This window comes from Lepidochelys kempii, chromosome 1 (genome assembly GCF_965140285.1).
Source record: "Lepidochelys kempii isolate rLepKem1 chromosome 1, rLepKem1.hap1, whole genome shotgun sequence".
Taxonomy (NCBI): Eukaryota; Metazoa; Chordata; order Testudines; family Cheloniidae; genus Lepidochelys; species Lepidochelys kempii.
This window is the reverse complement of record NC_136380.1, coordinates 122620186-122645629: the sequence shown is the minus strand read 5'-3', so window position 1 is coordinate 122645629 and position 25444 is coordinate 122620186. Positions and strand designations below refer to the sequence as shown.

Below are 25444 nucleotides of genomic sequence, written 5' to 3'. Positions count from 1 at the left end.
CATGGGACAATCCGAGGATGAGTATGATACCACATGTGCACATCTGGCAATATGGTGCCTGACTATTCTGTACTGCCTGCCTAACTCCTTCTTGGTGTGTAGACCATTGATTTAGATTGTGCTCTTTCCTTTATACTCTGATTTTTGCAGGTCCTAACAAAAGTAACACTGATGGGATCACAAACACCAAGTAAGGACTCATCAAATTCTATCTTTAAAGTCAACAATTGTCAGTGAAAAAACAAAGATCCTGGCAGTCTCTTGATCCCTACACATCTTGTAATTTGACCCTTAACAAGCAAGTTAGCATCAGCTGTTCCTCACAGCACTCTTATATTAACAATAGTTCAGATACATGCGATGTTGAAAACGAGGGAGCAGCTGTCCCAGAAGGAAAGAAGAAAGTGGAATGGAAAATGATAATAGCCCAAGGCAATAACCTCTGTTAGGCACTCAGGTATTTCATTGAACATGCAACAACTAGCAGCTGCAATGCACAATAAGGCTGTACACACACATACAGCCATAGCTTTTTGGATCACTCTCTGGCATGCACAGAAGAACCTGACCATATATAGAAAGGAAGGCAGAAGGTGCTTCTCTCAGTGGTAATAGGTGGTAAATTACTATTGGGAGCAACAGTCCAGCCCTTCCAACTATCCTTGCTGTACTGAGTTTGATTTCCTGGGCAGAGTGGTTCATGCATGACAGGCATAGAGTCCAAAGGGAGAAGAGAGCGGAGGTGGCACAGCCAGATACATCCAGCAGCAATCTTAAGGGACTGAATGGCCACGAGGGCGCATCAGAAAAAGAAAGGGAGGAGGGATCAGAGGAAGGACAAATAATCAGTAGGGAGCAATGGAGGTAGTTGAGGCAAACATGGAATAGCGCAATCTCAGAATGACAAGGGGAGAGTGGTTGCTGCTGTGCTCCGAAGGAGGCAGGCAGGTTGAACCTGGAAGGTGCTATGTGACACTCCTATGCCCCACTGGGGGTGCACTATGCCATTGTGCAGTTTAGGAGCTCTGCATGGCAGCAGCCTGCCCCCTCCTGGTCAGATCCTGAACTGTGCTGAAGCAGGGGGTTCCCTCCTGAAAAGTTGTTTAGGAACAAAAGGTGGCTGTCATGCAGAGTTCCAAAGCCCCATAAGAGAGACGATTTGGCTTATGAGCTTCACACAAGGAAGAGCTAGCTGCCCTGAGGAGCTCCTGAGCTGCACAGGTGCATTTGCTTCTGCACAATTTAGAATACGTGTCATCTTTATAACAGGGTAACTTGTGATCATTTGTGTGTCCTTATAATCACCATGTGCATACGTGCCATCCTTATTATAACATGGTACTTCTACTTTTTTGTGGCAAAAATCCTGGCTGCAGGGGCAACCAATTGATGAAAGTGCAAAGAAAAATCAGACAGGTCTCCCACTGAAAAAGAAGTCAACTCAAAGGAAGCCAAATTAGGATATTCTGATATGTTGAAATAGTGCCAATGACAAACGACATATGGAAAACAAGGCAGCAGTTTTTACTGAGTGACCTCCTCTCTTCGTTCTACATGTTTTAGGTAGATCATCAGACAGAAATTTTGGAATACACCACAGTTGAATGAGACAGAATAAAAATAATGATATAATCCTTCATGATTCAGGGCATAAACTAAATCACTAATTGAGTGGGTTAAGAGGAAATCTCCCATATGAAGAGGTTATTCCATAACTGATAATTACAGGTTTCTTATCTTTTCCTCCAAAATCCCTACTGGAGATAGGATACTGCTCTAGAAAGACTACTGGTCTGATTCAGTATGGTAATTCCTATGTTTCTAGTTCAAATTCTATTTTGCTATATTAAAGATCTTACCCTGTGGCCATCCACCACTGTGGTAACAAAGGATAAAGTCAACACTGTAAATTCCTTCAGAAATCTGATGTTTTGAAAAAGGTAGCAAAACAATGTCTAATGAATAGGAATTTCAACTGCAATAAAGCAACTTAATTTTTCCTTTCAGGATAACCATGAATTTCTGCAAGCAATAACATTACACAAATAAAATTGTGTAAAATGGTTTCTCCTTCCTGAAGCTTCTATCATCTTTCTTTTTCAACAGTTATCTGGATTGTATCTGGAATATTCTGCCCACCACCACCACCACCACCACACCAGAAATGAGAAAGTATTTTATCAGGTCAAATCACTTCAAACTTGAAACAAGGACTTTTGCGAATCTTGATGTTCTCTATTTGATTTGCCCCCTATTAAGTATTTCTTTCAGTGCCATCTTCAATAGCATCATTATTGAAGTTGTGGGAATTGAATGTTTTGGGGGTTTTGTTGCTTTTAAAAATGAATTTTAAAGACTTTCTTTCCTGATTCTTTGACTTTCTTGCTTGATTAATGAGGCGGAGGATGACACTACTGATGGAGATAAAACAGCTGAATGAATCTGCAGAACAGTTATGGGGAATCTAATCTCAATACAGTCCATAAAAAAATACTTGATGTAAAATTGAGATGTGTTATTCAAGCTAGCAGGGAAGAAAATAAAAAGCTATTTTCAATTTTCAAACCCCCTGTTGAACACAATGTGGCTGCATGGAGAGTATTTTATTTGCAAATGAAGGTACAGCTATACACCAGATTTCCCCCCCCACACACTTTATTTTTGCTATCTTTCTAATAGCATTCCATTGCCCATCCTCTATCTTATCAGGATCACTCACAAAATGCTTCATTCACATGTTAACAGTCAGGTTATTGTGTTTGATTTTATAGTGTCAATAAATGTTTTAATTTTTTTTTCACTCTCGGAACAATAAATTCATCAGCTGGTATTAGCAGTGCTGCATTTCAAAAAAGTATTTTAGTCCTCATGATCCCACTTATGTGGGAGTAACAAAGGATTGCGCGTCAGCAGGAAGTTTGACATTGCTGTGCATCCTACAGGACACTATGTATAAATTAACCAATTTGATCTTGACCTCACACAAAGAGACAGGAACCATTTGCAAACACCGAGATGGCAAATTGAGCAAGGCTAGATTCTAGCAGCATTGGTGCTATGTTTATGCCTTCAGTTATTTTTGTTGGTATTTATTTAAGATAGCCTATATAAATTAAATGAGCCCAAAACCTTTATTATTGATCTACCACATGCGGTATGGACAAGAGCAAAATTGGTGGGAACAATGTAGAGGGGAAAAGATGGTTATGTGAGATACTACTTCTCCATGTAACCATCAGATATCCCCTGTTAATGACCAATATAGCTGATACACCCAACAGAAGAAAAGGTAGCTTGGCCAGGAGAGGACTAAGTACTATGCTTTTCCTTGACCACCTGCCCACTCCCACAAGCACAGCTATGCACTGTCACCAACTCTTATCACATTTGTCTATTTTACTTAAAGATCCGACTCATGGAGACAAGTGATCACGTGAGAATCTCAGCTTCCGTATTTTTTAGACTGAGTTTCTAGCCCTTATGGTTGCAGAGAAAAGTTTGAAAATGTGTCTCGGATGCATCCTCAAGGCTTGAAAACCAGAAGGCAAATGAATGGAATCCAAAATATATAACAAAAATACTCATGACTTTTTTAAGACAATCTGATGATTTGCGCAGGGAGAGAGCTGACTTATGGTTTTTGAAAGTTTGGTTCTGGCAATTTTGCAACAACTTGGTCAGCCATTACATGCCACAGCAAGAGTCATGGAACCAAGTGTTGACTGTAATATCCAAATAACCTCCAAGTGACCTGCCAAGATCCTAGAGCAGCAAGCATGATCCCAGATCAGTCAGCTAAGATGACCATAGCTCCAGGCTTATTTAGAGCGGCATCTAGGCAGCTCTGCCACATTACCCTGGGATGTCTGCAGCATGTCCAAACAAAGTCTACAATACATTTCCTCCAAAGGAAGCCACGATCTGTGTGGTCTCTTGACTCAAATGGTTAGTATCACATCAATACTGCCTACATGCCCAAACCAATACACACATCAATTTAGAAACACAGCCAAGGTGTCACAGACATTCTCAGAAACTGCATTCAAAATCTTAAGGAAATTTCTGCGCAAAAAAATTGCTTAAACAAGAGCTACAGTTGAATACATCTAAACTCATCACTGTGCTACTGTTTTCATGGGGAAAAATCCCAGGAAAATGTTGCCATTTTCTCAAAAAAACCAAACACTTTTAGAAAAATATAGAAATACATAGATGAGATCACTCAAACAATCTTAATTCTTTCAAATGTGCATGTCATGAATGAGACTGCACCTGCCTAGTGACCGGGTGACCTCTGAGCACAGCTGAGCCACAGCAGGGCTACCCGATTGGCCAAGGAAGTCAGCAAATCACTCTGAAGCTCAACAGCAGCAACTAATCTATGGCTGCTCAAGGCTTATGTCCGCCGCTTCCTGCCTGTCTTGTTCCCAGCCTCACTCCCTATTGGCTGCCTGACTCTGGCTCTGATACCTGGCTTTGGTTCCTGACTTCTGCTCTGACCCCTAGGTGTGGCTCCCACTCCAACCACTAGGCCTGATTGCCCACACCCAGCTTCATGGCAGGGGAATAGCTTATGCACATGCTTAAACATGTGCTTATGTACTTTGTTGGATCAAGACCTTGATTCATTTGAGTGGGCCTAGGAGTGCTGTTAATATATACTCTCACACAGCACCACAGTGACATGAAAACAAAAGAACAGAGGTAAAATGAAAGGGAAGTAGTGCAGACCCTAGTCTCCAACAACTACATTGTTGACCCGTGATGAACTTGTAGAAGGTTTTTATGCAAGATTAAACTATATATCACGTGCTAATGCATGCTAAAATGCTTTAGAAAGTGATAATCTAAGTAATTATTATGGCATATTGGGCTGTATTAGTAGGAGCATTGCCCGCAGATCGAGGGAAGTGATTATTCTCCTCTATTTGGCACTGGTGAGGCCAGACCTGGAGCATTGCATCCAGTTTTGATCCCCCCCACTACAGAAGGGATGTGGACAAATTGGAGAGAGTCCAGCAGAGGGCAACGAAAATTATTAGGGGGCTGGGGCACATGACTTACGAGGAGAGGCTGAGGGAACTGGAGTTTAGTCTGCAGAAGAGAAGAGTGAGGGGGGAATTTGATAGCAGCCTTCAACTACCTGAAGGGGGATTCCAAAGAGGATGGAGCTCGGCTGTTCTCAGTGGTGACAGATGACAGAACAAGGAGCAATGGTCTCAAGTTGCAGTGCGGAAGGTCTAGGTTGGATATTAGGAAACACTGTTTCACTAGGAGGGTGGTGAAACCCTGGAATGGGTTACCTAGGGAGGTGGTACAATCTCCATCCTTAGAGGTTTTTAAGGCCCGGCTTGACAAAGCCTTGGCTGGGATGATTTAGTTGGTGTTGGTCCTGCTTTGAGCAGGGGGTTGGACTAGGTGACCTCCTGAGGTCTCTTCCAACCCTAATATTCTATGATTCTATAATTAAAGCTGTAATGATGCAAGTAGGGGAAATAAAAATAACAAAACAGGTTTTGAAATAAATGTGGGAACTAAACAGTTACCACAAGGCCTGATTAGTTAGCACAATGCCTATATGGTTAGCCTAATGTGCCTGACTTAGGTTTGTAAGATTTAGCAATATGCATCTTGTGATAAAAAAGTAAGCCACAAAAGGGCACTTTAAGTTTGAAATAACAGATTCCAGGAGAATTTCAGTATAAGTAACCAGGAAGTGAAACCGCATTTACATATTGAAACCATTGTGAAATTTGTCAGAACCCTTAGTTATGGTCCTTGGAGTGACAAACATGGGCAGGGGGCTGAGACCTAAACCAACTATGGTTCCAAATGTGTGGGGAATGTAAGGAAAATGGGTATAAAAAGACGGTCAGACCATCTCCTGGTTGGGACACCAGGAATGACTGAATGGCAGAAGCCTGAGTATGAACAACCCCTCTTACTGTTTCTTCTCTCATTCCTGCAGTTTCCATAAGGTTGTAAATCAACCTGGGGAAATGCTTTATTTTGTACCAGCTTCAGATTGTAAGTATGCACAATCTAGGAGGTGCTTTGTTATATGTATCTGCTTTGGTATAATTATGCTTGTGCTTGGATTTTAAATAAAGTCCTCATGTCTCTGTTTGCACCACTCTCACTTCATATAACAAAATTAATATAGCTGATGATTAAAGAACCTGTTATTGGTGACAGTACATTCTGCACTTCTAAATTAATAAAAGGCTACAAGATAAATTAACTTAGGCCAGAATTTAGGTTTGGCTAGACCTTATTTTTTTGGAAGGGGTAATAACTATCTGAATGAAGGTGTCCAAAAGGTTCACAATTGATTTTATGTAATAAAATCTGATTTATTTGAATGGGGTTTAATTTTTCTTTTGAGATACATGTTAGTCTTGACTTATTTCTGTTTTAGGTAATTTTTAGAGATCCCTGCTCAAATCCCTTTTCCACATTAGCCAAAGGAGGGAATTGAACTGAGCTCTCCCATATCCCAGGAGAGTAGCTCATACACAAAGCTAAAGGCTACAAGAGAGGCTGTCACCTTCTCGCTTCCTCTGGCTTGTGGTTTGTACTGGGGCTTAGGCAGCTGGTGGCCTGCCCGTGGCAGCAGCAGTGTACATACTCAGAGACAGAAACTGAGGGTCCAAAGGAACTTCTACAGTGAAAATATACGGAGTAAGATTAGGAGCCTGCAGGGATAGGCTGCAGCTAAGCACCGGTTTTGTGGAGTGTGTGGAGGTTTTGTGATGCCTAAAACTGTGGTTTAGGTACCTAAATCCCTCTGTGGATCTGTCCCAGTGAGGACATGGAAGACACAGAAGGTGGAGGAAGGTACTGGGGAGGAGAGGAACAATAGGATGTGAAAGGCTGTAGGGGCAGGGAGTGGGAATTCTGGGAGAAAGAAAAGGAGCCAAGGAAGACTGGAACACCACAGGAGAGATGAGAGGAAAGGAGCAGAGGGTAAGAGAAGGCTCTGCAGGGATTAAAGAGGGAGAGAAGAGGAAGGGAGGAGGACAGGTCTGTGGCAGGAAGAGAAGCTCACAGCCAGTGGACGGAAGTGAAAGGTCTGCTAGAGTCAGAAGTAACGTTGGGGGCTAGGGATAGGAAGATGAGCTCTCATGCCAATACACGTGTAATCAGAAAGTCAATCTTGGGGACAGATCTGGTCAAGAATTTTTCAACAAAATGATTATGTTGAAAAATAGTGATTTGTCAAACCAGAAACTTTTGACAAAAACGTATCCATTTTCACGAAAATTCTGTGGGAAAAGTTTCTTGGGTCTAGGATGTAATTTCTGATCAAAATGAGTGAGAGAGAGAGAGAGAGACTGAGGTTTGAGTCCCTGTTCTGCCTCCCTGAGTGTCCTGACCACCAAGCTATTGGATATTGTGGGATTTACATCTCTCTCCTTTTGCCAACAAATTCAAAAGGTGTTCGGTTTGTCCTGTAAACCATGGGGAAAGCTTTGAAATCTCGAACAACGTAATGAGACAGGAAAACTGTTTCCTGCCAGCTCTCTACTTAGGGAGCACACAGAGTAAGACATTTCAAGTGCAGAGAAGCTCTGTGGACCTGAGGATGAGAAGTTCTGGCTACTTCTTGATTCTTAATATGTTCAGGGTTCACATTACTGTCTTCAGGAGAACTCCCCCTTTTAGTCAAATGAGGGTTTGCCTTGTTTGCATAGTGGAGTAAGGATCCAATGAATGAACCATTAATTATGTAAAAACAACCACTGTAACTGAATGTTACTGAGGTGATATGAACACTATTTTGAATAGGATATGAACAGAGCTAGTAAAAAAAAAAAGACAAAAGAAATTGAAAAAATGTAGTTTTTTTATCGTTTGTTTCAAATTTTTTGAAAACTCATATTTAACTTTTTCCACAAAAAAAACTTTGTTTTAATTTTTAAAAGATATTCATTTTTGAAGAAAAACAGACATTTTGAACAGAAATAATTTGATCAAAATTTTTCAACAAGCTTTATATAAGAACCATTTTGTCTACCAGAGAGACTACAATTTGAGACCTTAAAGACTATTGTGGGACAGAGCATTAACATGTTTTATTGTTATATGAATACATCAAGAACAAAGTAACTATACACATTTTTCATGTTATAAATGAGGCTCTTATATATGCCGCCGCCACCACCACTTTGTGGTCACTGCAGTATTATTCTTTTTCTTGGAGGTCTCCCATACAAGTACCAATTAAGCCTTATGTTGTTTATCTTTATTGCTGATAAGTGCAATAACCAGCGTCATCTGGCAACAAATTCTGTTAAGCCTTGGCAGAAAATATTGCTGTATTTTCTATATAAATCAATAAAAACCTGAAGTACCAATCCCCAAACTAAATCTGTTCACAAGCTGTTGGGAAGAACCTTATATCTTCTCAGGCATCTCTTTTAGGTCAGACAAGAAAAGCTGTAGAGAATTTGAGTAAAGCCTCAATTTGGAGGGAAAAAATGGGATTACCTTGGACAAAGCATCTATTATTAAAGTTCTGAACAGCTGTGTTTCTCTTACTTCAGTAAATATCTCTGGCGATGTATTATAATGTGTCTGCTTTCTGTCTACTAGAGGCAAGCGATGTTGTCTCATCAAAATGCTGATTTTTGAACAACCATTGTGAACAAATACATCTTTAAAATTATAAAGTTCTCTTTGTTTGAAAATCATTACTGATACTAGTAAACTCGTCTAGACTTATCACATCAGTGTAGCTCATTTGATGATAACGAATAAAAGAACACACACCATAAATTACAGGTTGTACCTTTCTCTGCCTTTTTTATTGAAAAGGGGCAAGAGACCTTCCAGAATTAGAATATGGGCTACTAACTAGCTTCACTGACTGTTTGTTCTAAGTGGTTATCATTTTTATCCTTCATATGAGATAGTATTTTTTGACTCTCTCTCCAAAAAAGTTACAAAGTAAATGCTGCTTTTTGGACAAGTTTATAGGAAATGCTCTAAACTTTGTTTAGCATGCTAAACTCAGCAGGGGCAGGCTATCTGAATAAGTAACCAGGCTTCTGGGCAGTCCTGTACAGCTGGCACTGAAGCGTGCTCTGCTGCAGCTTCACTGCTATCAGTATTAAAGCTAGCTCAGATAAGTCTATGCATGCTGCAATCTCACACCTTGATTGCAGTGTAAACATTCCCTCCCTGAGAACTAGCTTTGAAACAATCAGCCTTTGTCTACACTTGCAAGTTAGAGCACATTAAATCAGCCCCGGGCGCCCTAACTCCTGAGTTGTCCACACTGGCAAGGCACTTAGAGCGCCTGGACTCTGCAGCTGGAGTGCTCCTGGTACTTCACCTCCACGAGAAGCATAGAGCTTGCTGCGCCCTGGCTGAAACGCCCGGGTGTCAGTGTGGATGACGTGTTGCATTACTGCGCTGTGATTGGCCTCTGGAAATGTCCCATAATCCCTGAAGTCAAGTGGGCACTCTGGTCATTGTTTTGAATTTGACTGCAGGCATGTGACTATCCCCTTTCAAAGCTCTATTTCTGACAACCGGCATGCTTCTCTGCTCTGGGACAAAGCAAACCATTACTGGGGGGGCGGGGAAGAGAGAGAGAGAGTGTGAGTGAGTGAGTGTGTGTGCGCGCATGCGGGGCACGGGGACTGATGTCTGGTTTCCCCCTTCTCCCTGCCGCTGTCTGAACTTACAAGATAGCATGCTGACACATTCTGTCCCCGAAAACACACCGTCTCTCCCTCCACATACACACAACATACTCCCTGTCACACTCCCCGCCCCCTCAGTTGAAAAGCAGCTGGCAATCTAGTAGGATGCCTATGGAACAGTGGGATTGGGAAACCTGCATCATGTGATGCTGTGCCTGCCCCATGAGGCGTTGCAAACCCTTTTCAAAGCACGTAGCAACCACTTGCACACTGGGATAGGTACCACAATGCACTGCTCTCTGTGGCATTGCAAGAGCTGTGAATGTGGACATGCTCCACAGTCACAAGGAACACAGTGTGAACACACAGCAGCACTTTTCCTGCTGCTGTCTCCGAGGGCTGGTTTAACTCCCGGCGATCTACATCTGCAAGTGTAGACGTAGCCTCAGTCTCCACTTACCCAAAGTAGCACGATCCAAGCATACTTTACCAGTGCACCAAGTCAACCCACTTCTAATTGTACATTTTTAAAATGCAGCATTGGGGAATTTGCTTCTAAAAATCAAATACTTTACTGTGGATAAAGGGACGACCCACAACTATAGCAGCATCAAGGTGTTTCAGACCAGAGCTGAGTACTTTTTATATGGGGAATTTAAAACAAAAAGTCAAAAAAAACAAAAAACCTGGGCAAAGTTCAAGGACAGAGGGGTTGGATATCTCAGGGGATTTGGAGTGGGACATGAATTAGAAATTTAGGAAGAAAAACTAATTGGTACTGTGCATCAAACTGAAACATGCATTTTGCTCCGTACATGGAAATAATCTCTGCAGTCAAATATTTAAAGAATACTCTCGTTTCTTACAAGGAGGTGTTATGCAATTCCACATCATATGGAGGAATATGGAACTATAATTTTTTTTATATAAAAGCTAAAACTGAATATGATACCCACATTGGGCAGGTTATTTGATAATAAAAGACAAAAGTACAGTATTTTCTGATTTGGCAGAGATATGGTGCCTAACATAAAAAGGAGAAGGAGATAAGATTTATTAACTGCCATACAGTATGTCATTTCTTCCAAATTAATTATCTTGTAAGGAGGCAAAACTGCCTTTCATATGCTGGGATACAGGCAGCATGCTCAAGAAGCCCAGACCTTGATAGCACTGCCTTAATAGCAAGGGATACAGATGAAACTTCTCTGATATTGTTTTAGCTTTGTTAATGGTACAGCTGGCAGAAGTGCTGCTTATTGCATTTTCTCCCTATTTCCATGTTTGTCCTTAGCATCTTTTACACTTCTGTGGGGAAATTCTATATTATTTGACTGACTTGGTCAATGTTTACCTCTCCCCGTTCCTTCCCTCTCCACACCCCAAAATTCTCTCTCTTTATTTGGTCTGCTTCTGACCCTCTACGTGGCATCTAACACTGAATAAAATGCACAAATGGCTTCTTTCTCCAGCTTGACAGTCCAGCAAGCGTGACAGTTTCCACAAAATGCTTGAGAATTAGACTGCATAGTTTCCATTAAGTGGAGCTGCATCATTTGAATGCTAGGTATTCCACTGAAGTATACGAATAAAAGGAGTATTTATTTTTTTAAAATCCACCATTAACATTGTTATAGCCCCTAGAGAATAATGTTTTGTTGCTATGAAAACATTTTACATTTTCTATATAATATGTGCTATACATTTGCTCCCTGCACGGTCCAAAATAACCTGAACCTTCCTGGTATGCTACAAAGCTCATCAATTTTCCACAGGCATTTGAAAATGAGGTGAGGGGAAGGGAATTCTTGAAGGAGAAGGTGATTTGAGCTTTAAATTGCCTGGCTTTTTGATGGTGCATTATATACTGAATTGTATTGCTGTAATTTTAGGGTATTGTGTGTGATGTACCTTAAAGTTATATCAATGGTGCCTAGAGGGTATGAAGAGATGCAGTTTTTTAGCATATGTAAAAATCTAAACAACTATAAGAAGCAAAATACAATTAAGCTGGGGATATGCCTTTTTGCACATTAGATAGCCCAGGGAGGAGTTTCTTGTGGTGGTTTCAAGAACAACTTATTCACAAAACAACTAAAGCAGCACAGAACCCAAACTGGAGTAAATCATAGTAAATACTGGATGATGGTTTAGGCAGATGTGGTTATTGACATGGACACCTGTGGCACAGTGAGTCACATTCCGAAAGCACAGACATTTAAATGTTGTAGCACTAACAGTTTCATTTTTCTAATAAAAAGAATGGACTGCTGTCAATAGAGAAGCATTTTCATTTTAATCATAATTGATCCTTTATACATGATAGAGTTGCTTGCCTGGACTCCATAGCTAAGGCAATGATTTCCATAGTTAAGGCTAATAGATTTCTATTCTAAAACTTATTTTCAGTCCTCCTGCCCTGCAAATTTTGCTTGGAGTAACTCTTTCCTTTCTAAAATAGTATTTGAGAAGAATGGCTTTTCTGAGAAGTGTGAAAGTTTAGGATCAAAAGTGTTTATATGCTACTTAATCCAAAAACACATTCCAGAAATGTTGCCAGTGTTTCTCTGACATACTTATCACTATGCATGAATGAATGACTCCATCCTGTAATATAAGCATGACACACAGAACTACTACTTCTGTGTGTCATGTTTATATTACAGGATGGAGTAATTACAGGAGGTAGTGATCAATGGCTCCATGTCTAGTTAGCAGCCGGTATCAAGTGGAGTGCCCGAAGGGTCGGTCCTCGGGACGGTTTTGTTCAATATCTTCATTAATGATCTGGAGGATGGTGGGGATTGCACTCTCAGCAAATTTGCGGATGATACTAAACTGGGAGGAGTGGTAGATACACTGTAGGGTTGGGATAGGATACAGAGGGACCTAGACAAATTAGAGGATTGGGCCAAAGAAATCTGATGAGGTTCAACAAGGACAAGTGCAGAGTCCTGCACTTAGGACGGAAGAATCTCATGCACCGCTACAGACTAGGGACCGAATGGCTAGGCAGCAGTTCTGCAAAAAAGGACCTAGGGGTGACAGTGGATGAGAAGCTGGATATGAGTCAACAGTGTGCCCTTGTTGCCAAGAATGCCAATGGCATTTTGGGATGTATAAGTAGGGGCACTGCCCGCACATCGAGGGACGTGATCAGTCCCCTCTATTAGATATTGGTGAGGCCTTATCTGGAGTACTATGTCCAGTTTTGGGCCCCACACTACAAGAAGGATGTGGAAAAATTGGAAAGAGTCCAGCGGAGGGCAACAAAAATGATTAGGGGACTGGAACACATGACTTATGAGGAGAGGCTGAGCGAACTGGGATTGTTTAGTCTGCGGAAGAGAAGAATGAAGGGGGATTTGATAGCTGCTTTCAGCTACCTGAAAGGGGGTTCCAAAGAGGATGGATACAGACTGTTCTCAGTGGTAGCAGATGACAGAACAAGGAGTAATGGTCTCAAGTTGAAGTGGGGGAGGTTTAAGTTGGATATTAGGAAAAACTTTTTCACTAGGAGGGTGGTGAAGCATTGGAATGGGTTACCTGGGGACGTGGTGGAATCTCTCCTTCCTTAGAAGTTTTTAAGGTCAGGCTTGACAAAGGCCTGGCTGGAATGATTTAGTTGGGATTGGTCCTGCTTTGAGCAGGGGGTTGGGACTAGATGACCTCCTGAGGTCCCTTCCAACCCTGATATAGTATGATTTTAAGTGCTAGGAAGAAACCACTCTTATTACTCCCTCCCCGTGCCAGTGACACAACTCAGTGTTTAAAATCCCAACCATCTAGAAGTCATGAGTCAGGCTCTCCCAAATCACCCCACTGACTAAAAAACTGATATTTAAAATAAGTGAATTTGCAAAGAAAGAGGAGGGGGTGAGTGTTTGTCTTCTGATTTTATGCCTTTGGGGTGCACTTGGGCCATATTGGCAGGCTTTTCTCTGTAACTGTGTATCTTAGAAACATACTTTTAAAAAAAAGCTGAAATTCTTGTGATCACATCCCTGAAGGAACATGGGCTTTTAGTAAAAAACACCAAATATTGCGAGACTCATGATAAAAATCACAGGAGTTGGCAATAACCATGTCACATGGCAGGGATCAATACCTAATGCATGCCATTACATACGTCGGTCTAGCTTACCTAGAGTCAGGATTTGTATTCCCACTCCCTCCTCCTTGCACCATGCAAGCAAACTGTCTTAGGTCCTTTCTTGCTTTGCTGGAAGGAAAGCTGTTTGAAATTTTTCAGATTTCAAGTTCTTGATTAATGTTTTCATCAAAAATTCAATTTTTGACAACAAATAATACGATCACACTAAATTTTGGGGAAGGTTTGACCAGATTTAGTTGGAAGTAGCTACAGCTGCTGAAGCACTTTCCATGTTATTCAGAAAACTTGAGGTCATCACACTGAAGGCACAGAAATATTTGGAGTCTCACATAACAAATACCTTAAAAATCTCCTGGTGGAACAGAAATCCTGGAAAGGACAAAGCGGGGGAGGGAAGGAAAGGGATACTTAAACTAGCCTATGTTAATCAGCTCTCAGGCCCTTCCGAATGTTCAAATTTGGGCCCAAGCAGCAGGCTAATTACATTGTCCTTCGCTAAACAGAAATTGTGTGTGCTCATATGGATCTGGCTTAGACTTTTTATGTCTATCCCTCTTTTACTGTATTCAATCACATTATATTTAGGGCCCTAACAAATTCACAACCATGAAAAACATGTCACAGACCGTGAAATCTGGTCTTCCCCAATGAAATCTGGTCTTTTGTGTGCTTTTACCCTAAACTGTAAGGATTTCATGGGGGTGACCAGTGTTTCTCAGATGGGGGGGAGTGTGGGGGGCTGACCCAAAAGGAGTTGCAGGGAGGTTGCAAGATTTTAAGGGGGTCACGGTATTGCCATCCTTACTTCTGCGCTGCCTTCAGAGCTGGGCGACCAGAGAGTAATGACTGTTCGCTGGGCGCCGAGCTCTGAAGGCAGCGCCCCTCCAGCAGCAGTGCAGAAGGGTGGCAATACCACACCATGGCACCCTTACTTCTGCACTGCTGCCCTCAAAGCTGGGCGACCAGAGTGTGGTGGCTGCTGACTGAGGGCCCAGCTCTGCAGGCAGCAGCGCAGAAGTAAGGGTAGTAATACCATACCATGTCATCCTTACTTCTGCACTGCTGCTGGCAGCAGCTCTGCCTTCAGAGCTGGGCTCCCAGCCAGCAGCCGCCGCTGTCCAACTGCCCAGCTCTGAAGGCAACGCTGCCACCAGCAGCAGCGCATAAGTAAGGGTAGCAGTACTTCAATCTGCCCTACAATCCGCCTTGCGACCATTCCATAACTCTTTTTTGGGTCAGGCAGGGCCATTCCTAGGGTACAGAGAATCAGGGTGACTGCCCTGGGCCCTGCGCTTTGAGGTGCCCCCATAGGTGGGGAGGTGAGGCTGGAGGCGGGTCAGGCAAGCAGGGCGAGGAGGCAAATAGGGAGGCAAGCAGCACGTGGGGGGGCTGAGGAGGAGCCCCCCTACCAGAACCTCCCCCTCCCACCTCTGCCTCCTGCCTGCCGGCGGGCCCCACCAATCAGTGCTTCCCCCTCCCTCCCAGCCTGCCATGGATCAGATCAGTTTCACGGCGTCAGCAGGCACTGGGGGCAGAGGGGGAGGAGCAAGGGTGCAGCATGCTCAAGGGAGGGGCAGAACTGGGTGGGGAAGAGGTGGGGCAGGGGTGGGGCCTTGGGGGAAGGGGTGGAGTGGGGGCGGGGCCAGGGCAGAACCAGGGGGAATACCCCCCAGCAGATAGGGGCTGAGTTTCTAATGTCCTGGGCCTCCCACCCTCTAGGGATGGCCCTGGCATCAGGACCCGTTCAATTACAACACCGGAAAATTCAGATTTAAATAGCTGAAATAATTGAATTTACAATTTTAAAAATCCTATGACCATTAAATTGACCAAAATGGACTGTGGATTTGGTAGGGCCCTAATTATATTGTATAAGAATCTCACAATCAGTGTACAGAGCTACACAGTAATAAATGTTGAGAGAAGCAGCTCTCTATTTTCACATACAGTAACTTCCTCCAGAGGAATAGGGGTAAGTTAGTATCAATATGATATTTACAATGGCATACAACACTCTGACAGGAATTTCCCATAAATTATAATAATTCTCTATCACCATTACAATTAGATTTAAAAATAAAGGTACAAATCCATTCACACTTTTATTTGACTGGGGTGAATTTGTGTACACCAGACCGAGGATAAATTTGGCCAATTTATAGCTATAGTATATGCTGTTGGAGTCTTTGGACAAAGTTAGAAGAAACTTTTGGATGCAAAGATTCTGAATGCATCTCCAGAATTTTATGAGCCTTGGCTATAAAAGTGAAGGAGCATAAAAATTTTAGAGACACTTAATGTAGCCATGTATTGAGTCATATTAAAGAGGATGGATAAACCAGAAAGCAAACAGAATAAATGTTTGGCTAAACAGACTTCCTGAGAAATAAATTATCAAGGTTAGTCAAGAACAGAAAGAATTGTGGGGAACTTCAGAAAGACCTAAATAAGGTTGGCATCTGGGCAACATGATGGCAGATGAAATGTATTGTTGACAAGTGCAAGGTAATGCCCATTTAAAGAACCAATTTAAACTACTCACACATGTTAATATTTTCTAAATTTACTATATTTATTCAGGGACAGATCTAGGTCTCACTGGGGACACCTCAGGAAAACATCTTAGTGCACATTCAAAAAACAAGGAAGATTAGCTACATTAAGAAAGGATAATAATGAAAATATAATACCACAAATTAGTGATTAAGCCATCACCATGAATATGGTACTGAGTGTTGGTCAACCTGTTTGAAAAAATATATGGAAGAAATATAAAAGTCCAGAGAAGGGCAATAAAAATAATGAGGTATAGAAACTTCCATATGAAAAAGATTAGAGGAGACTCATTTAATTTTGAGAGAAAACAAAGACACGGCAGAGGTTTAGAATCTGATGGATGATATAATGGCTCCACTATTTATGCTTTTCTACATAGAAGAAAAAATACAATTGTACTTTAAAAACAACAAATTTAAAACTGGTAAAAGGAAAAGACTTTTACACAAAATACAAAATTAATCCATGGAACTCATTGCCATGAGATATTGAGGCCAAAAGCTTAGTCAAATAATAAAAACAGATTTAACATTAATATGACTAAGATCATCATCTTCAGTTACATCAGACAGTATATAAAAATGTAAACCATCATGGTTCAATTCATAAGCCATTTGCTAACTACTGGGGGATATGAAGAAACTTCTCTAATGCAAAGGGATTTTGCATTTTTCAATTAATTTTTTTTCCATTTTTCTCCTCTTTCTGAAGCATCCCATACTGGCTGCTCTCAGATATAGGAAACCAGTCTTGAAAATGATTAGGGGGATGGGCACGTGATTTATGAGGGGAGGCTGAGGGAATTGGTATTATTTAGTCTGCAGAAAAGAAGAGTGAGGGGGGATTTGATAGCAGCTTCAATTACCTGAAATGGGGTTCCAAAGAGGATGGAGCTAGGCTGTTCTCAGTGGTGGCAGATGACAGAACAAGGAGCAATGGTCTCAAGTTGCAGTGTGGGAGGTCTAGGTTGGATATTAGGAAAAACTATTTCACTAGGAAGGTGATGAAGCACTGGAATGGGTTACCTAGGGAGGTGGTGGATTCTCCATCCTTAGAGGTTTTTAAGGCCCAGCTTGACAAACCCTTAGCTGGGATGACTTAGTTGAAGTTGGTCCTGCTTTGAGCAGGGGGTTGGACTAGATGACCTCATGAGGTCTCTTCCAACCCTAATCTTCTATGATTCTATGGCATGTCATCTATGACCCTCAGTATAGTAATTCCTATCTTCCTGTAAGAAGAAAGAGATGAAATAGCTAGGCCCCCAGTCACAAAGACTGAATCAAGAAATTCAGCTGTGTGGTATCCAGAATAAGCAATATGGTTCAACTCATTGAAGAGAGCTTCTCAGCTAAAAAGTTCAGATTAAAATCCAGATTCTTCCTGTATGCACATCTGTGGCATTCAGTTTACAAGAAGTCTGCTCTCGCCTACCAAAACGTCAATAATGAAAACTCAGCATGGGATATAAAATCAGGCTGGGTTCTTTCTGGCTTGTGCCTCACCAGTAATAAGATTATGCAATTAGAACTTCATTAATAACTCTGCTGATGATACATGAGACAGAAAAGAATACAACTCTATCTGTCAGACCAGAATTTGTTTTTTTCCCCAGGCTAATGGGAGGAAAAATAAAATAAAATAAAATCGTTGAAATCATTATTTTTGTCAGAAAACTAAATTGATAAGTCTTAATACCAAACAGCTAAACTATATATTCATAGAAGGAGTTTCTCTATTCCAAGGAATATATTTGGTGAAATGGAATTTTTATGTAGAAAGAGAGGATCTGTTCTTCCTACACACTAGTACAATAATAGATTTGGACGAAATTGGTGAAAACTTTTTCACATTTCTTGCAGTTTTTTAACCATTCTGTGTTTCATGATTTTGCATACCAATTTTTTAAAAATTGTTCTTGAAATTTCAGGAGACTGGTAGTTTTTCACATTGAAGCATGCCTAAAATTGAGTAAATTAAGCCACTTTTGGTTGAAACTTCATATTCGCATATGGTTAACCTGACATGAAAGCACTCTAGTTTGCTCATGCATATATGTGTGTGGCCTGTTAGCTGTATATTTACTGTGATTGAACTAAGCAAAGGGCTGAGATCCAACATCTGAGTTCCATTCCCATCTCACCTAAGGATTGGCTGAATCGCACGACAGTAGTTTGACACTTTGAACTTTGTTCTGTTAAAAGCACACTTCTAATTCTCTAAATTGATTTGGAGTTTGATAAACCACATGTAATTCATCTAAATATCTTGGTGGTGTATTTTTACCTTAAAATAACAGGAGCTGCTAAATATATCAACCAAAATTAGTAAATGAAGTGTAAACTTGGAGATTAGCTGCTACCATTGGGAAAAAACAGCAAAATCCTAGTAAATTACAAATATATCAAGTGAGTGACCTGTATTTTTAGAGTTAAATCTTTGTAAATCAACAGTAAAAGGTTAATTTAAAGAAAAAAATCTAATTGTTCTGCTGAAACCTCACTGGACAGATCAGCAGGATGGCAAACACCATATTGAATTCTTCCCTGTGCAGTGATTGGATAAGGGTCTGGGAGAGGGAGGAGCTGCACAACTCACATCTGGAGTCTTGAGTAGTTGGAGACACCCAGCAGGAAAGCCCATCCCTTACTTCCTGCTGACAGTCCTCCTCATGCTGGATGATGGGAATGCCACTTTAAGCAGAGGGTAACTAGAGAAAAGCCCACACCTGCTCACCTGCAGAAAGGTCGATAACTGACAACAGGCAATTTGGTTGGTTTTTCTGTTCCACAAAATCCAATATTTCTTTTTAAATTAACTTCCTTGGCTTTAAGTGGATCAAAAACAACAGGAAACAATAAATTAACACACAAAGAAATCAGATCAGCCCAGTGAGATAGCTCTTTATTTGTATCATCTCGCATTATTCTTGGCTCAGTCTCCAGCTCAGATATCTCTAAAAGGGGTTAATCTTCTAACTCTGCCACACAGATTGTTCCAGACATTAATGATGCAGTAAATGCACAGTCCTGCAGATCCTGACACTCTATACACCACAGTTGGTTCTTGAACACTCAGCTGCCATATGGTATGGCTGCTGGCCGTCATGTGCTTCTGCCTGACAGGGTGGAGCAAGTGCAAGCTCATGCTGAGCACATGGATGAGAGGTAGGCTCAAGAATCCTCCTTGATACATGGCCCGAGGTAGGTCCTGAGGAACAGGGAATAGCCAGAGATGATGCTTGGACTGCTCCCTATAATAACCTATGCCATTTTTCTTTTGGCTACTGTTGTGTTTGTTACTGTTTAAAAAAGTGCAAGAGGCTGAATGCTCCTTCTGCTTACACCAGCTGAGAAGAGCAAAAGCTCAGACTTTAGCAAGTGGAGGATGGAAGAGGAGAGGAGATATATGGCTCCAGTACATGTTTCTAATTTTTCCAGAGCCTGTGGAATGCATCACAGGCATCTTATTCAGGTAGCGCAGGAAGATGTTGATGGGTTAAAGGTTGTTCCTCTTCTAACCAGGTAGATTTCAAAAAGGAAATCCACACAGAAGTTAATGCTTTTCCAAACAGTTTTAACTCCCCTTCAATACCATTAGCCCCATCCCAGGAAGTAGAGATGCATATAGGGTTTTGTGTGTGTGTGCCTTTTGTTTTTTAGACGCACACACGAAACCTTATTATGAAAGAGCCACACAGGCACACTGGGATCCAAATAACCATATTAACTAATTACATACAACATGCAAGGCCTGGCTACATACATACATTGGCTCCTCAGGCAAGGTTTTGGTGGCTTCTGAAACATAGAAGACAGTGAGGGTCACTAGAGGGTCACAAGAAGAACAAGGAGTACTTGTGGCACCTTAGAGACTAACAAATATATTTGGGCATAAACTTTCGTGGGCTAAAACCCATTTCATCAGATGCATGGAGTGGAAAATACAGTATATATACACACACACACACGTACATACATACACACACACACAGAGAACATGAAAAGATGGGGTTGCCATACCAACTCTAACGAGACAAATCAATTATGTTATTATCAGCAGGAGAAAAAAAAACTTTTGTAGTGATAATCGGGATGGCCCATTTCAAACAGTTGACAAGAAGGTGTGAGTAACAGTAGGGGGAAAAATTAGTATGGGGAAATAGTTTTTGGTTTGTGTAATGACTCATCCACTTCCAAAGGAATACTGCCCAATTCCTATACATTAAAGGAAGGCAGCATGATTCCCAGGGACAAGGAGTTGCCTTGGAAATGCCACAGGCTTGTACCCAGGGAATTGGCTCCCTGAACTACTATCCTTCCAGCTCACGGGGCTATAGCCCGCTTTCCTGCAGTGCTCTAGGTTTTGCTGCATCACTAACCACAAATGAGTTCAGAAACCACTTCAGAGGTGAGAGAGAAGGGAATACCATGAAGTGAATTATGCAGCATTTCTAGCTAATGTTTTCTCCTCCCATGGGTTTTCCAACAATAGGTGACGATCAGGAGCTAGTAATCAAAACAAGTTAAATTAGCACAGTAAAATGGCTCCATTCAGCCCATTGTATTCGTATGACTCTTCCTGGCAACCAGACCATTTGACTCCAACTCACAAAGGGCAAAGAGAAAGGATAGGAGTCAGGAGGTCTTGCAAGGACCTAGCTCAGTCTAAAATTGATTTGGTAAAGTTAAAGGAAATTTCTAGGAAAGGTGCTAAGTTTTAGATATTAACATAGTTAATGTTCAAGTGTCTGTGCAGCAGGATAGGTTATAGTATATGAAGTTTGAGTGGTTTTTTTGTGGTTGCCCACAATTTAACTTTCAACAGTGTGTGTGCACATAGGCATTCTGATGTAGATTCTACAACCATTTAGGTTTTTGTTTGATTCACAAGACAACACATTGTGGAATCTAAATTTGTAATAAGCTCCTCCCATTTGGAAATTTGGCATAGCTGACAGTAATAAATCATTCAGATGTTCACCTCACAAGTCCTGTGGAGCATCATGTATCTTCTGCAGTGTGTGTACAATACACTGAAAATATAATGAAGCTAGAACACAAACAAATCACTGAGGAGATGTTCTATATGAAAATTTACAAAAGCAGCGCTAAGATAGTGCTAAAGGTAGCACTAAAATAGCCTTCAAGGAAAGGAATGTCACTTGATAACTTAAAAAGAACCTCAAGTGAACGGCAGTAGTAGAGCAGGTGAGAAGGTTACAGAATCATTGTGTTATCGTTTTTCATGTGTTATTTTCATACATCAAGAAAACTGTAAAACTGAGACGAATGGAACTCGATTATGCTCATATAACTCCCACTTCCTCAGATGGTGTTGCATGCATGCACCCAAAGTTAGAAAGATTTTTTTTCCTAAAATATTTAAATGATGATAAAACAAGTCAGGCCAAGATCAAGTTTGAAATTTAGCTATGGACCTGAACCTTCTGAGGTTCAAATCCTATTCAGTGCAAAGTGAAGAGTTGTTCCTCTAAATAAGATAATGGCACAGAACACAGCTTAATCGCTTTCTGGAGCTTCCCCAACAGTTATTATGCCTCCAAATTGAAGAAAGGACGGGGATGATTTCTCTGCCTGTCAAGAGCAGGCCATCTTCTCTGGATATTGATAAAGCTGGGGTGTCAAACTCATTTTGGAAGAGAGAACCAAACTCCATTTTTGATTATAGTAAGGGGTATACATTTAAAACTACATACTACCTTCAGTCTACAGCAAGATAGCAATGAGAGGTTTCCACAAAGATCCAGAGTAGAATATGGACTATTATTGTTTGTTGAGTAATTTATTGTCACATTCAATTTCACTGGGAAAATCTGCTCCCTTGTAGAACTGCTACAATTTTGTCCACTATTTCTCTTTCTTTCCCATCCTATTTTTCTGTTTCTCTCCCTATTCCCACCTCTCTGTGGGCTTGACTCTCACCTCTTCTCCCATTCCATTCACTAAAATGATCATCAATAAAGCAGTTCATGTTGACAATATAGCATTATCATTGGACTTTAAAGTTGACGCTCCAGTGAGATTAATATAGACAGGAGAGTTAAATCTAAGTAATTGTTTCAGGCTGTCTACAGACTCAAAGACATTTCAGCACTAGTTACATTTGGGAGGTCACTTTTTATTTTTAATAACAAGTTAGATTCTACACAGTCTGAATACATCAAATGGGCTGGATCTAGCTCACAAGCTGTATGTCCTAAAGCATTTTTGCCCATATCCATGGAGCTCATACAAATACTCCAAAGTTCATTTGCCTTGTGGGAGGAAAATACCTCCATGCCCACCATACTGGGTTCCAAATCCTGTTTCAAACTGGAGAAGATGAATACTCTTCTACACTATCAATATACTTCCCAGGAAAAAAAAGTAGCGTGTATCACATAAATGTGTTTGCCAAATGGTGTTACCTCTCTACTTATTTTATAGATACAATGGGAAAATGATATTATTTAAAAGGAAAAAGAAAATGATAGCTTTCCCAGTCCTTCACTTCTATTTACAGAGTACATTCTCTGAGACGCAGGATTTATCAAAGTATCACTTTTTGATAGAGCCCTTTTAAAACAATAGTGGCAGCACATCACTGCTGATGAATGATCTGTTTCAGGAAGAGGGAGTACTCTGTGAAAAATACATTTTGAATGCCTTTTCCACCCAATCATCCTAAAAAGTATCTTTTCCCTAGTATTTTTCATGATATGAATGGGGGTAAATGAATAGGAGAGAATAAACACACTCCTTACTACCGAGTACATTTTTTTGTAAAAGACAGAAATTAAGTAACTCTGTGAGCCTGGCCAGAAGACAATTGTCCTTTTGGAAGGGAACACCAGTTATAATAGAACTGAAATTGGATTCATTAGTAAGCACCTATGATTCATGCAGTCAGAATGTTCAATGTGCTGAACATTCCCTTCACCTCAGGAGATAAACAACTGGAGGTTTTTTTTTGTTATTCAACTTCTATTTTTGGGTACAGAGGCAATCAGGAATGTGCCTTTAGCAAATTTTAAAAACAATTTAGAAAGTCATAAACCATGTTTGTAGGGATCTGTGGTATTTGCAGTGTTTACATACACACACAATACCTAGCATGATGATATTATGGGTTAAAGTCAGGAATGTGAAAGCTCTTTTCTAAAAAGTCTCACTAAAACTTGACTTTTGCCATATTAAGGAGAAAAGCCTGTGATGAGAGTCAGATACAGTAAACTAAATGCCATGCTTGTCCTTTTAAACATCACTTACCACATTTGGCTCATGTTTGTAATTACATTTCTGCAGCAACATAATGTTAATTGAGATGTGCCATCTCCCATCTCTGGGGTGTTCATGTTAACAGGATTCCTGCCAACCTCCCACAATGATGACAGCATTTATAGACAAAATTATACACAATACAATCCAGTTGGACCTACCATGCAGCTGAATAATACAAGAAAAAAATAGCCTTAGCCTAATGATGCAGTCTATTTCTGAATTGTGAGGCAAAGTTGCTACCATGCTATTTCTCATAAACTCAGATATCAGAAATGATCGGGCCTATATCTGAACTGCACATTTCATAATATAGTTAGTTCTCTTCTCAAATATATGCTACATTATTATATCTCATCATAGCACAGACTGATGTGAATATCTGCTCCTTGTTAAACTGTAATTATGACTGCAGACCATGATGCTGGTGCTTGCAGCTCTAGCAGTATAACTCTACATGGGGCATTTCATGACAAAAACTTCTGCTCTGAATGCTGAAGAGAAAACACATATATGATCATATCAAAAGCAAACCTCAGCTTCCAGTACCTGTTCAATAAATCCTGAAAAACCTGACAGAAATTAGAGACAAACTGGTGTCTCGCCACATGGTTCAAGTATAATAGTTATGCACTGTACTTACAACTAGAGAATATCAACGGGCAAGAATGTTCATCCATTGGGAAATTATGTAGCTGCAGCTGGCATTCTGCATTGATGGTGAGCCTGTGGAAAAACCAGGTAATTGTCACTATATATCAGCACAATGAAAAGTTAAAGGAACGTGGTAGGGTAATTGTTGGTAATTGTCCAAGACACAATTGAGAAATTTTGAAGCGTGGCCACAGAATTAAATGCTAGGAAATGGGTGAGATGGCTGTGTGTGATCAAACATGGAAACAGAGCTTTATGCAGTGTTGTATGGGTTTTGCTTGATATTACGCTGTAAACTTAATAGCCTGATCTGTGATATTCTTTCTCCCATGTTAGGCAACCATTTTTAAACTAGTTACTATCTACAGTTCTTATCAAAGAACTTTTAAAATGCATTTAACAAAGATATGCTCAATTAACATAGGTCAACACAAATGTTTGCAAAAAATCTCGACCACATTTTAAAGCGATGTTCAGAATGGTTTGCTAACACAGGGCACACTACAAATAAGGTCAGTTCTTCAATTACCATTAAGACAGGGGATTCCATCCATGAAACTACAAAGTCAGTCTATATATTTGACTAGATCATATCATATATTAGTTTTATTTGAAAGCTATTTTCAAGTAATGGACACTATGTTAACTTCACTGATGAGTTTGCCCAGCAAATGACAAATTTTAGGAAAACTAAGTAAAAGGTAAACAAACTAGATTTGAGAAGGTCTAGGTGCCTTAAATTTGGGCTGACAGCCAGAGAAATGTCTATCTTGTTTAAGCTCAGCTGTAAGTAAATTAGTTCTCTCTGCCCAGGAGTTTTAATTGTACAACAGGACAGGATTCCAAGGTTGCATGCACAAAAGTGGCCAGAGAAGAGGAGGAAGAGACAATGGACCTGGCACAAACTTGTACACTGTTTCTTGAATTTAGAAATTTAGTCAACTCAATGCTGTTCTTTCTGAGGCATCCACAGTGAAGAAATTGGAGATACTACAGCTGTCTCTTACCTACAGTTCTGTAGAGTCAATAGTCTGTGACAATAAAGACTGTGTACTTGTTGCTGAGTTTTATGTCCTAGCTGGTGAACATTAGGGTTTATAGAGTTCCTCCTACACAGAGGAAAGGTTGAGTGGTAAAACTGGAATCAGAACTCCTTGCATACATTTAAAATGCTCAGTTAAGCAAAGGAGGGC

The 25444-nt window shown here is 40.7% G+C and overlaps 1 protein-coding gene across 1 annotated transcript in view; it reads right to left on the bottom strand.

The window, feature by feature from the left end:
* Window positions 1–25444, bottom strand: part of GABRG3 (gamma-aminobutyric acid type A receptor subunit gamma3) — a 529026-nt gene that overhangs the window by 204805 nt on the left and 298777 nt on the right. Inside the window, exon 5 of the mRNA XM_073353127.1 lies at window positions 24241–24323. Coding sequence (XP_073209228.1) covers window positions 24241–24323 — 83 coding nt within the window. The remainder of the gene's footprint in view (window positions 1–24240; window positions 24324–25444) is intronic.